General features: G+C 44.0%; 1 protein-coding gene across 2 annotated transcripts in view; it reads left to right on the top strand.

The window, feature by feature from the left end:
• Window positions 1–12810, top strand: part of stk16 (serine/threonine kinase 16) — a 34538-nt gene extending 21728 nt beyond the window's left edge. Inside the window, exons 6-9 of one of the 2 annotated variants that reach the window (XR_004412672.1) lie at window positions 1702–1797; window positions 6006–6127; window positions 8719–11437; window positions 11560–12810. Coding sequence is in view for 1 of the 2 variants with exons in the window: in XM_033024898.1 (XP_032880789.1) it covers window positions 1702–1797; window positions 6006–6127; window positions 8719–8857 (357 nt within the window). In the remaining variant the exon portion in view is untranslated. Of the gene's footprint in view, window positions 1–1701; window positions 1798–6005; window positions 6128–8718; window positions 11438–11559 lie in introns of those variants that run through there. The other variant, XM_033024898.1, reaches the window with a different exon arrangement.
• The last annotated feature ends 1740 nt before the right edge of the window (window positions 12811–14550 follow it).

Consider the following 14550-nt stretch of genomic DNA (forward strand, 5'->3'; position numbering starts at 1 on the left):
AGGGTGGCACAGTGGCGCATTGGTAGAATTGTGGCTTTACAGCCTCAGAGAAGGGCATTTGACCTTGACTACATGTGCTGTCTGTACAGAGTTTGTACGTTCTCCCAGTGGCCGCGTGGGTCTTCTCCAGGCTCTCTGGTTTCCTCCCACATTCCCATTACGTGTAGGTTAATTGGCTTCTGTAAATTGTCCCCAGTGTGTGGGATAGAACGGGTATACGGGTGGTCACTGATCGGCACGGACTCGGTGGGACGAAGGGCCTGTTTCCACGCTGCATCTATAAGCATAAACATAATTCTAATCTCTATATAATAGGATAGAAAGAAGGTGGCGCAGAAATAATTTACAAGGAAGCAGATCCACGCGTTTATCTCTTGTGGGCAGACGGGATGTTTCAATCCTGAATTAGAAAGGACTTTCACCTTTAGAAAAGAATAGGCTGATGCAATAGACAATAGGTGAAGGAGTAGGCCATTCGGCCCTTCGAGCCAGCACCACCATTCAATGTGATCGTGGCTGATCATCCCCAATCAGTACCCCGTTCCTGCCTTCTCCCCATATCCCCTGACTCCGCTGTCTTTAAGAGCCCTATCTAGCTCTCCCTTGAAAGTGTCCAGAGAACCGCCCTCTGAGGCAGAGAATTCCACAGACTCACCACTCTGTGAGGGGGAAAAAGTGTTTCCTCATCTCCGTCCTATATAGCTTACCCCTTATTCTTAAACAGTGGCCCCTGGTTCTGGACTCCCCCATGAAGCCTGACATGATAGTGGCTTCAAACCTTTGAATGAATTTGACAGGAATAAAACGTTGGGCATTTGATGGGCACCCTTATGGGTTTGAGGAACTCTTAACTGTCTGAGTCTCTTCCTATAAGGCATAGGAATAAAATGTTTGTAGAAACAAGGAACTGCAGATGGTGGTTTACAAAAAAAAAAGACGCACAGCGCTGGAGTAACTCAGCGGGTCAGGCAGCATCCCTGGAGAACGTGGATAGATGATGCTTCAGGTCAGGAGGAAACAGGGAGTCTGAGGAAGGGTCCCGACCAGAAGCGTCACCAGGGATGCTGCCTGACCAGCTGAGTTACTGTAGCACTATGTGCCTTTTTGTCTTGAAAATAAAAAGTTCTACGTTTTGTAATACCAAAATTAGGGCCTTTAACACTAATTAGAGTGATTTACATAAATCTGGGGAAAATATTCTTCACCTCGAGAGCACAATCCCCCTTCTCTCGCATGATGGTTCTAATAAAGATGCGTTTAAGAGATGAGGGAGAAGAGAAGATGGAGATCTATGACAGGGCCAGATAAACAGGGTTGGGTAGAAACACGTGAGATTGCTTGATCAAGTACACAGTCTTTTTGCAAACTGTTTCATTTAACTTGATGTTCAAGAGAGTCGTGAGTGCTTTGTAGTCATGTCTCGAAACAGAACAATTAAATTCTTATTTGCATTTTACTCTGTAAAACAGATTAATAAAACACCATAATATTATTCACACGCAGACACACACGCCTATGTAGTTCGGAGGCTATTTGGAGATTGTAGTTCTTAATGACCAGATGGTTGTGGGGAAAAAGCTGTTCCTGAACCTTTGGATGTTACAGTTACAGTTTTCAGGCTCCTATACCTTCTTCACAATGGCAGGATTAAATGAGAGCCTGGCCAGGGTGGTGTGTTGACGTTTACTTGTTCTCTTCCAGGACTGGGCAGCACAGCGATGTACCATATCCTACCGAGCCCCTGAGCTCTTTACTGTGGAAAGTCACTGCATTATAGATGAGCGCACAGACATATGGGTATGTATTCAAGTTGTCCCTTCACATTGAACACCTTCACTTGTAAACCCAGTCACAGTGACTGAAGAAGGGTCTTGACCCGAAACGTTGCCTATTTCCTTTGCTCCATCGATGCTCCCTCACCTGCTGAGTTTCTCCAGCATTTTTGTCTACCTTTGATTTTCCAGCATCTGCAGTTCCTTCTTAAACACAGTAACTGTTAATTTTCATGCCTGCTCTTTGCAAGAACAACCCAACTCAGAATATTGAGGGTACCCATGAAATGGCCAAATAATTGCATTATGTCCTAGCCCTATTATAAAATGGCTACAGAACATAGATCACTGCAGCACAGGAACGGGCCCTTCGGCCAACAATGTCTGTGCCGAACATGATGCCAAGCTGAATTGATCTCTTCTACCTGCACATGATCCATAGAATAGAATAGAATAGAATGCCTTTTATTGTCATTCAAACAGATAAGGTTTGAACAAAATTTCAGTCCCTCTATTCCCTGCTTTTCTATGTGCCTATCTAAAAGCCTCTTAAACGCCACTATCATATCTGACTCCAGCACCACCCCTGGCAACATGTTCCAGGCACCCACCCCATCCTATGTAAAAATAAACTTGTCCCTCACATCTCCACTAAACCTTTATCTTATAGCTATGCCCTCTAGTATTGGACATTTCTACCCCATCTATGTCTCTCATCTATCAGGTTTCACCTCAACCTCCAGTCTTCCAGAGAAAACAATCCATGTCTGTCCAACCTCTCCCTGTAGCTAATACCTGCTAATTCAGGCAGCATTCTGTTAAACCTCCCCTGCACCCTCTCCAAATCTTCCACATCTTTGCTGTAATGGGGCGACCAGAACTGCACGCAATACTCCAAATGCGGCCTAACCAAAGTCGCATGGAGCTGCACCGTGACTTCCTGACTCTTGTACTCGATGCCCTTGGCAATGAAGGAAAGGATATCCGATCTACTTGTGTTGCTATCTTTAGTGAGCTATGAACTATGGACTATTTGTAGAGAAAGCGCAGAAACGTACCATTCGAGCCTTTCATTCAATCCCTTTGGAAGCTCTGATTGACACGCTTTTCATCACCCTTGTTGAGCAAGATTTCCACGACAGTGATGTTTGGCCATCAATTTGAATCAAGGTCCCCAATCCTCAAAGCATCTGCTAATGGGAACAGCAGTGGCATTTTAAATCTTTTCTGGCCCTCTCCATTATTTTCATATCTTTCATTGTGTGGTAACCAGAATTGGACATCAATGTTCTAGTTGTAGCCTGAACATTCATGATCATTGCCCTCTCTTTCTGCACTAAGATTCTAAATACAAAGGTCAGAATCCTATATTCTTTACCGATTGCTCCCTCAACATATCTTAAAACTTCCAAAGATGTGTAGGTAAATATATTTAGTTCCCTCTCTGATCACTCTTTAGAATTGTACTGCTTATATAATTCTTCCAATTCTTGATCCACAGCCTAGTAAGATACTGTATTTCAAGTAACTAATTCTCCACCCTGTAATTTTTAAATGCAATGTGCTCCAGCCTCTATCCCCTTGTGGGCAGTGAATTCCAAAACCCATCACTCTGACTAAATATATTTTGCAGTAACTTTTCCCAATTAGACAAGACTTAGGAGCAGAATTGGGCCATTCAGCCCATTGAGTTTACTCTGCCATTCAATCATGGCTGATTTATTTTTCCCATTCTCCTGCCGTCTCCCCATAACCTTTGACACCCTTACTAATCAAGAACCTGTCAATCTCCGCATTAAAAATACCCAATGACTTGGCCGCCAAATGAATTCAGCAGATTCACCGCCCTCCTCTGGCTGAAGACAATCCTCCTCATCTCCATTTTGATGGTTTTAGCCCCATTCACTAATCTTTAGAAGTGAACTCTGTAGCCTCACAAAATAAATGTCTCTTGTTCACGATTACATTACATTTCCTTTCTATTTAAGTTATATTTTGCAGCCTCTTCATCCACTCCACGATCATTCTATACTTTGTCTGTATTCTGAAGCTGTACACACTGGTTCTAAAATTTCCATTTAAATTTACTACCCTTGATTAGAATGATGGTGTTATAATTCCCCAGCTCCTGTACCTGGAGACTGCGCCACTGTAGGTGGCAGCCGTTGGTTTTATGCACACTAGTTGGAAATCTGACCTGTTGCTTTCAGTTTTGCAAATGTAGTCCTCTTATCATGAAACTTTGCCACAGTTTCAGTCATGAAATCAGGCATGGTGGTGCAGCGGTAGAGTTGCTGCCTTACAACGCCAGGGGCCCGGGTTTGATCCTGACTACGGGCGCTGTCTGTACGGAATTTGTACGATCTCTCTGTGACTGCGTAGGTTTTCTCTAGTTTCTTCCCACATTCCAAAGACGTACTCGACGGGTCAGCCAGCATCTCTGGAGGACATGGATAGGTGACGTTTCAGGTCTGCAGACTTCTGACTTTTTTTTCTGTAAACCAGCAACTGCAGTTCCTTGTGTCTTCAGTCAAGTTCTGTGTGCTATTGCTGATGGCAACCCGTGTTTGAATAGACACTGGGTGTTTAGATTATGTTTGATGAGCTTCCCAGCTCGCGAACACTCGACTTATGTACAGCCCGTACATTGGAACCAATGTTAGGGAGGCCGGCAGGGTGGATTTGTCATCTACTTCGGCGCTGCGTGTACCTGCAGTTGTCGGGGGTTATGGGGAGAAGGCAGGACAATGGAGTTGAGAGGGAAGAATAAATCGGCCTTGATTGAATGGCGGAGTAGACTTGATGGGCCGAATGGCCTAATTCTGCCCCTTGCGCTTTTCTTCTGGCATATCAGTTGGCGCCTGCATTTCCAATCTGAACTACCTGGGTCACAAATGATTCTTGGGAACGGAACCCTGTTATAAACTGCAGAAGGCCAGTAGAGTGGTTGCAATGTGTTCTGATACCAGAATTGCTTCACTGCGACCTCACTGACTGTCACACTAGTTTCTGAGCTGAGGGAATGATGAACACAAGCAGGCTCAGGGTTTCAAATTGCGTACACGGATGCATTCAACCCACACTGATAGCCAAAAATCCAGGCCAGGATTTATTTTTGTAAAGTCTATGAAAGGCAGGAGGTTCTATCCCTTCCACAGTGTCAAGTGCAAAATATCAGCGTATATAAAGTAGTCTGATCTTCATTCTCTCCCTTTAGTGAATGCGTTCTAGTGGTTCTCCAAAATAACTAGCGTTATCAAAATGTTTGCTAGATTTTTTTTTTGTCTTCATCTTTCATTATAATATAGAACAGGAATAGGCCCTTCGGCCCATCACATCTGTGCAAAACATGTTGCCAAATTAAACTAATCCCTTCAGCCTGCACATGATCCATATCTCTCCATTCCCAACATATCAATGTATCTATTTAAAAGCCTCTTAAATAATATCTGCTTCCACCACCACCCTTGGCAGTGAGTTACTGGCACCCACCACTCTCTGTGTAAATTACTTGTCCTGCATAGCTCCACTCTTTCCCCCTCTCTCATAGCGATGCTCTCTAGTGTTAGACATTTCCACCCTGGGGAAATAGGTTGTGTCTACCCTATCTATGCCTCTCATCATTTTATATGTTTGTATCAGGTTCATATAAAATCATATAATTTAATATGTTTCTTCAGCTTCCGATGCTCCAGAGAAAACAATCAAAATTAGTCCAATTTCCCTTTACAGCTAATATCCTCAAATCCACTCAGCATCCTGGTAAACCTCTTCTGCACCTTCTCCAGATCCTCCCCATCTTTCCTGTAATAAGGTGCCCAGAACACCATAATAAAACTTCATATGCGGCCTAACAAAGAGTTATATAGCATTAAGGGCCTGTCCCACTGTACGAGGTAATTCAAGAGTTCTCCCGAGTTTCCCCTGATTCGAACTCGGTGAATTACGGTAATAGCCGTTCATAGGTACTCGGGGCTCTCGTGGACATTTTTCACAGTGCTGAAAAAACTTTACGAGTTACCACGTTTCCCGAGTACCTGCCGTTAGCGTTACGAGCCGCTATGAGACATCCACGAGCTCCGACATACATTCTACGTACTTACCACGAGTTTGATTTTTTTTAAACTCGGGAGAGCTCTTGAATTACCTCGTACAGTGGGACAGGCCCTTTGGGTGCCAAGTCCCTGTAAGTGATTGAGCTGTTGATGACGCCCATGTTTGATTTATTTCCAGTCCCTGGGATGTGTGCTGTACGCAATGATGTTCCTGGAAGGACCGTACGATGGTATCTTCCAGAAAGGGGATTGTGTCGCTTTGGCTGTACAGAACCCAATAACCATTCCAGAAAACTGCAGGTAAATGAAGCTGCAATACCTCTCACTCTTTCATTGCCTGTGAAGGGAGAGATTGTTCATCTTAAACAGTTTGGAAGTGACAAACTTTGAATCGGCCTTCTCTCTTGTGTACCATCCACCTGTCCTGAATGCTGGTCATGGAGCCATAGAATCATACAGCGTGGAAACAGGCCCTTCGGCCCAACTTGCCCTCACTGGTCAACATGTCCCAGCAACACTAGTCCCACCTGCCTGCGTTTGGCCTATATCCTTCTAAACCCGTCCTAACCATGTACCTGTCTAATTGTTTCTTAAACGTTGATGTAGTCCCTGCCTCAACTACATCCTCTGGCAGCGTGTTCCATACACCCTGTGTGAAAAAGTTACCCCTCAGATTCCTATTATATCTTTTCCCCTTCACCTTAAACCTATATCCTCGATTCACCTACTCTGGGTGAGAGACTCTGTGCTACTCGATCTATTCCTCTCATGATTTTATACAGCTTTATAAGATTACCCCTCATCCTCCTGCACTCCCAGTCGACTCAACCTCCCTATTGTTCAGACCTCTCGAGTCCTGGCAACATCCTCGTGAATCTTCTTGTAGCCTTTCCAGCTTGAAATCTTCTATGTTCACTTTCCAGCTTTAAGTGGTGACATGGACTAACAGGTGTCAGGATTCAAGGCGATTTATTAGCAAATGTTTACCTTCCTGGAAGCTTGGGATATTAGGTTCCATACAGTGGGTGGGGCCTTGCCGAATTTCAAAATCCGTGGATCCGCGGAGAAATCTATCACTTCCTCTTTTTAAAATGTTTTCCCCTGTCTCATGTCTGATGGTTAGAACGTGAGCTGGAGCAGATTGAGACAGCAATCCCCATGGCCTGACACTTCAAAAGCCAATTGATTATTCACGTTATCGGAATAATGTTTTTTTTTAATTCCCGTCTCGGCCATTCCAATGTTGTCATTTGCATTTCATTAGATATTATGGGAAGAGTATCTGTGCAGTAAATACAGAATAAAAGTGAAAAATTATTTTGCCAACTTGGCTTGATGTCAGTATAAAGTAGAGGCAAAAATATTATAGTCACCCTATATCCGCTTATGGTGCATCTCTCGTGTATTGAACTCGCTGAACTCCAGAAACTGGAGTGTGAAAATGGGCTGATGCTCTAAGGGAACAGCCAGGATCTCAGGGCTGCTGCAGGGGCCTCTATCAGGGGCTGAGGAGTTCAGGCACAACTCCTTTGCTGCTGAAGTGGATGCGAAAGTTCCTATGACCATCGTCTCAAAGAATAGCAGGGAGAGGCAAATATCTTGACCAATCTTTGTACAAAGCAGGCGATATTTTTAAAACACTTATGTTTTTTAAAATGTATTCATTGACAGCACGTGGAGATTAGGATAGTTCTCGTTGTCCTCTGAACTGCTTAAAATGCCAACTTGACGGCATTTGTGAGTCATCAAGATCGGTGAGTCTGCATAAGAGTAAGGATAGACACAAAATGCTGGAGTAACTCAGCGGGGATAGGCAGCATCTCCGGAGAGAAGGAATGGGTGACGATTCCGGTCGAGACCCTTCTTCAGACGTCACCCATTGTTTCAGAGGGATATGGGTCAAACATTGCAAGTGGACTAGTGTAGATGGGACATCTTGATTGGTGTGGGTAAGTTGGGCGAGGGGCCTGTTTCCAGGCGGTTTAACTCTGACACTCAATATCAAAATGTTTCAATAGTTTGTTTCTTTGTGCTACGGCCTGTCAATGGAAAAGTGATAATCCAGTCCTGCAAATTAATCCATGGCTTAAAACAAAATAACGTTTCTGCATTTGGGGTGACCTGACAGAGGTCTTTCACATGTTGTTAATGTGGTCGGCTTTTGTGTGTGTTCTAATTTGCGTCCCTAAGGAGAAGCTTCTGTATTCAGTGAGAGTGGTTAGAACTAACCAATCTGTATCTTTTTGTTCCAACATCCAAAAGTTAGCCTGACTGACAGAAGATGAACAGGAACATCGTGTCCTTTTAGAGTCATAGAGTTTTACAGCGGCCAGCATGTCCCACCTGGCTGTGTTTACCCCATATCCCCCTAAACCTGTCCTACCTATGTACCTGTCTAAATGTTTCATAAATGTTGTGATAGTACTTGCACCTACCTCCACTGGCAGCTCGTTCCATACACCCACCACCCTCTGTGTCTACCCGATCGATTCCTCCCATGATTTTATACACCTGTCATCCTCCTCCTCTATTTTATTCTAAGGAGTTTCAGTAAGATGCTGAAGAAAGGAATGGGAGATGTTTGGTTGGAGCAAGAGGTTAGAAGAATGGTGCAGTGCTGTGTAAACACAGATAAACTCATTGAGCTGTATGGCCTGTTTCTATGCTGCAAAGAGTCATACCGCGTAAAAACAGGCCCTTCACCCCAACTTCCCTATGTCGATCACCATGCCTCATCTACATTAGTCCCACCCGCCTACATTGGGCCCATATCCTTCTTAAACCTTTCCTATCCAAGTACCTGTGTAAACATTTCTTAATAATTCAATGTAAAGGACGGTTTCGTGAATATTAGCATATTGAATTTGCCTCTGAACCTTGTTCTTGTCCAGGTACACACAGTCTCTGCAACATCTGCTAAGCTCTATGATGGTTGTTAACCTCCAAGAGAGACCGAATATATCCTGGGTGTTGAACCAGACTGAGCAACTGCAGCCCGCGGGATCCGTCCAGGAGACCAAAATTGTCTGATCTTGGCCGTGCAAACCTGGAGGGGCTCCATCTGTTGAATTTATCATCTGTCAGACTTGCACCATTTCTCCACGGGGGGTAAAGCGCCGAACAGCCTACCTTCAGCATGTCTGTCACCAGGGCAGGACCCTGTGAGATCCCACACCATCTTCCACTCAACGTTCTTTCGATTTTCGATGGGGAAATCGAGTGGATGAAATCGCACATTCTTCACCACTTTCCCTCAGGAATTGGCTGCTTCTTTTGTTCCGTTTCTTCCTCTCGTCTCGTCATCATAGCCACTGAATCACTCTGTAGCTGCTATGATTCCACGCAGACGTTATGCGCACGGCGTCCTGGTGGAGAAATGGCCTCGCCGTGTGTGAGAGACTTGAACTTTTTTTCCCTTTCAGTCACGATCCTGGAGAATATTTCCGCCAGCGTTCACCAGCTATGAAGTTATCGCAACTGGAGTGCACTGATCCCGACTGCACTCTCAGGGGATAAGTGAAAGAGTGGCCTTGCAATGCTAAACTCTGCACAAGCAGTGCAAATAGGACACAATATATGAAGGTAGACTTCAACAGCAAACTCTGCTTCCTGGTTGTTAGTTCCAGAGAACTAACTGAATAAGGATTATACTTCAATGACAAGTGTGGAAACCTCTCAGCTATCTTTTGCACTTCATCCTTGCAAACTCCACCTGGTCTTGCATATAGAGGTTAGGGGTTGGTTTTAATTTGTGTTGCATGCTTACTTTGGGACCCTAAGGGTCATGGCAACCATCTCTCTAATATTTTGCAAGACTTTTTTTGAATTGGATAAGGTCTTTTTTTCACCCCCTATCTTTCACCCCAAAACCCTTCCCCACTTGCACAGCACGACTAAGTTCTGGACTTGAAATCAGCGCAGTGATTCTGGTTTCAGAATGAGCAAGTGTGAATCCAGCCACGGCTCAGCAAACTGCGAGGAAGCCGAGCCTAGGATCTCTTCAAATCAAAGCAGATAGATGGAAGACGAACCAGGGGCGGCTCGGTGGCACAGCGGTAGAGTTGCTGCCTCGCAGCGCCAGAGACCCAGGTTCGATCCTGACTACGAGTGCTGTCTGTACGGAGTTTGTAGGTTCTCCCCATGACCGCGTGGATATTCTCTGAAATCTTTGGTTTCCTCCCACACTCCAAAGACCTGCAGGTTTGTAGGTTAATTGGCTTGGTATAAGTGTAAATTGTCCCTAATGTGTGTAGGGTGATGTTAATGTGTGGGGATCGCCACTTGGTGTGGACTCGGAGGGCCGAAGGGCCTGTTTCCGCGCTGTATCTTTTTAAAAAAACAAATTTTCCTCAATGCTGCACCACCCTTTCAGGAAATACCACCTCCAACTCTGTTCACTCCTTTCTGCGGGAGCTTCTTTAGACCGATCCCTGCCACTTTACGAGCATTTATTCCACGTCTGTTCAAGTTTAAGAGCCATGTCTTTTGGGAATGCCCACTTGCCCGTTTGCCACCTGCGATTGATTGAGTCATTTCCACAAACAGAAGTGCGAAAGCTTTCAGTCAAACTTTTCTGCAGAAAGCTTTCAGTTCCTTGTTGGAACTTGTACGCGCAGAGGCCTGTTAGTAGTTAACATATTTCTTCCTTCCGCTGCATTGTACTCCACCCTCTGAACCTCGATCAGTTCTAAGCAACAGTGTATTGAACGCTAGAAAATAGCAGGAGTGGGCCACCTGTTCTACTATTCACAATAATCATGGCATTTCTGCCCCAAACTTCAATACCTTTATCAGTGCCAATTCCACATTACCCTCAATTCCTTGGTCTTTCAAAAATTTAAGTAACTCTTCTTTTTAAATAACTTTTAAATATCTTTTGAATTAACTTTTAAAAGGGCGGCAAGGTGGCGGAGCAGTAGAGTTGCTGCCTTACAGCGCCAGATGTCGTGGTTCAATCTTGACTACGGGTGCCATCTGTACGGGGTTTGTGTGTACTCCTCGTGACCTGCGTGGATTTTCTCTGGGAGCTCCAATTTCCTCCCATATTCCAAATACGTGCAGGTTTGTAGGTCAATTGACTTTGGTAAAATTGTAAATTGTTCCTAGTGTGTGTGTAGGATAGTGTTGGTGTGCGAGGATCGCTGGTAGGCGCAGACTCGGTTGGCCGAAGGGCCTGTTTCCGGATGCTGCATCTCTAAACTAAACTACATCTGAAAAAAGGATTGAGATGCAGAGCATGTTTATCAGTGCCTAAAAAAAGGTGAGCAGCATGGTGCTGTGAGCCATCAGAGGCCTGCATAGTTGATTAGTCTTTCTATTTTGGCTCATATGGAGGATCTAGAAAATGGAGAGGAAGAGACATTTATCTTATTTTATTTTTATCATGGAGAGACATCCTTTCTGAAGGACTCGTGATTACTTGCTGCCTTTAATTATTGGAAGAAATGTGAGTGTTTCGTTTTTAATGTGGAGCAGGCGGATAGAGGTACTAAATGCTGCAAACGACAATTCCCAATTCAGCTTAAAAATGCAGTGCAAATTTAAAGAAGGAAAACCTTAGGACTTTAATGTACAATGGATGTTGCAATGGTGCTATGGAAGCCAAACTCCGTGGATTTTAGATTAGATTAGATTCGTTTTATTGTCATTCAGACCTTTCGGTCTGAACGAAATTTTGTTTCCCTGCAGTCATACATATAATTTTTAAAAATGGCAAAAACACACATCTGAAGTGGAGTTGTTGTATGTAGTGAATAGGAACTGTACCATTTACTGTATGGGCTTTTCTATAATGTTTCAATGTGTTGCAACACAGCTCTAGACGCCCGGGTTCGATTCTGACCTCGGGTGCTGCCTATGTGGAGTTTGCACGTTCTCCCTGTGATTGTATCCCAAAGACGTGTGGGTCTCTAGGTGAATTGGCTTCTGCAAAATTGCCTCGCACGTGTAGGGAGTGGATGCGAAAGTGGGGATAACACACAGAACTAGTGTGAGCGGGTGATCGCTGGTCAGCGTGGACTCGGTTGGCCAAAGGGCCTGTTTCCATGCTGTATCTCTAAAATTAAATCTATTATAGAGTAATAAAGCAGAGAAGGAAGCCATTCATTCACCTTTGCGACCCCACTTTGAAAGAGCCTTGTAATTAGTCCTATCCCCATTAAATCAGGTTCTGTTAACTCGGTAAAATGTCTCACAATATTAGAAGCTGGGAGTATTTTGTACAGTCACCAATAATGCTGCATCATTCAGCAAGATCGTCGACAACCCTGTAGCTCTGCATTTTCCTGCCAGAACCCAATATCCTCTGTGATTCACTGTGTCTAGAAATTGATCGATCGCAACCTTGGAAGCACTCGACGACTACTCTCTGCAGTAGACAATTCTGATCGTTTTCAAGCGCCTGCCCAAAAAACAGGATTAGAGGGAGAGAGCATAGGACCATTCAGGTTTATTTTCACGCTTTAATCTTCAGCATTGGCATTGCTGGCTTCACTTCAGACCAAAGAAAATGCTGAACTTTTCAATATTATATCACCAGTGCAATTATTTATGCATCTTCTTTCAGAAGTCAACCGAGTAATCTTTTTCTACTTGTATGCTGTCTGTGGGATTTTTGCTTGACTCAAAATGGGCAACATTTGTCTGTACACCAAATCATAGGGATATTGTACAAAGCAATATAGTGTCACTGCCGTCATTTGTTGGCACAAAGTCATTATTGTAAATTACTGGGCCAATTGTATTTGATCTGATTCCATTGTTATAGCATCAGTAGATAAAGTCACTTTTTTTTGGATGTTGTAATTCCTCAAGAGCCGCATTATAGGATTTTGGTCGCTTTCTGAATTTGTACTCCCCATTGATGCCTTGTCCTAATTTTTCTATAATATCCTGTGTGTGTATGTGTGTAATCGATGTGTTCTGTCTGCTATCCAGTTATTTGCATGTCTTTAAGATAAAATAGTCTGAAATTGTTTGTTGAATACCTTGTGCTGCTTTGACTCCTATGTGTATGTTCTGGTTGTTAAAGTCACAAAGCTGGTTAGTGGTGTACATAGAAACATAGAAAATAGGTGCAGGAGTAGGCCATTCGGCCCTTCGAGCCTGCACCGCCATTCAATATGATCATGGCTGATCATCCAACTCGGTATCCTGTACCTGCCTTCTCTCCATACCCCCTGATCCCTTTAGCCACAAGGGCCACACCTAACTCCCTTTAAAATATAGCCAATGAACTGGCTTCAACTACTTTCTGTGACAGAGAATTCCACAGATTCACCACTCTCTGTGTAAAAAAAAAAAAATTCTCATCTCGTTCCTAAAAGACTTCCCCCTTATCCTTAAACTGTGACCCCTTGTTCTGGACTTCCCCAACATCGGGAACAATCTTCCTGCATCTAGCCTGTCCAACCCCTTAAGACAGATACAGATGCAAAATACAGATGCCTACTGCCATGGTCAAGTGTTACTTTCTCCTTGCCCATTATGTAATTGTGAGAAAAATACTCACTCTGCTGTTTTCCCTGCATTTGTACACTGGCACTACAGGGAAGTTTGATTTTGCCTCGGTTTGAGAAGTGAAAGGCTGATTGAGTTTGCGTTCAGTTGAGTTTCGCTTATTGTCACATGTACTGAGGTACAGTGAAAAGCTTTTGTTGTGTGCTAACCAGTCAGCGGAAAGACAACACATGATTAAAATCAAGCCGTCCGCAGTGTACAAATAATAATAATAATAATAAATTTTATTTATGGGCGCCTTTCAAGAGTCTCAAGGACACCTTACAAAAATTTAGCAAGTAGAGGAAAAACATGTAAGCGGAATGAAATAAATAGTAGAGACATGACTAGTACACAAATAAAGACAGAATTCAATTCAAAACACAATATGAGACAATTCAAGCACAGATGAAAAGGGAGGGGGACGTGGGGCTAAGGATAGGCAGAGATGAAGAGATGGGTCTTGAGGCAGGACTGGAAGATGGTGAGGGACACGGAATTGCGGATCAGTTGGGGGAGGGAGTTCCAGAGCCTGGGAGCTGCCCTGGAGAAGGCTCTGTCCCCAAAACTGCAGAGGTTGGACTTGTGGATGGAGAGGAGACCGGCTGATGTGGATCTAAGGGACCATGAGGGTTGGTAGGGGGAGAGGAGGTCAGTGAGATATGGGGGGGCCAGATGGTGGAGGGCTTTGTAGGTGAGGACCAGAAATACATGAGGGAATAACATTTAGTGCAAGATCTGCAGTTGGAGTAGAGATTTAAAGGAGTGGAGCGATTGTAATGTGAGATTGCAGATCTGTGTGCTGGTCACAGAAGCAGAGTTGCTGGTTTGAATGAATAAGTTTATTGGCCAAGTATTCACATACAAGGAATTTGCCTTGGTGTTCCGCCCACAAGCGACAACATGACATGCAGTGACAGTTACGAATGACACATAAAACAGTAAACATTAATAATAAAACACCATTGATCAAACATGTGAACCAAACAAAATACCAGAGCAAAAGGAGGCTACAGATTTTTGGCTGTTGAGTAGAGCTACTACTCGTGGAAAAAAATATGTTTTTATGTCTGGCTGTGGCAGCTTTGACAGTCCGGAGTCGCCTTCCAGAGGGAAGTGATTCAAAGAGTTTGTGGCCAGGGTGAGAGGGGTCAGAGATGATCTTACCCACTCGCTTCCTGGCCCTTGCAGTGTACAGTTCGTCAATGGAGGGAAGGTTGCAGCCA

Source organism: Amblyraja radiata, chromosome 7 (assembly GCF_010909765.2).
Source record: "Amblyraja radiata isolate CabotCenter1 chromosome 7, sAmbRad1.1.pri, whole genome shotgun sequence".
Taxonomy (NCBI): domain Eukaryota; kingdom Metazoa; phylum Chordata; class Chondrichthyes; order Rajiformes; family Rajidae; genus Amblyraja; species Amblyraja radiata.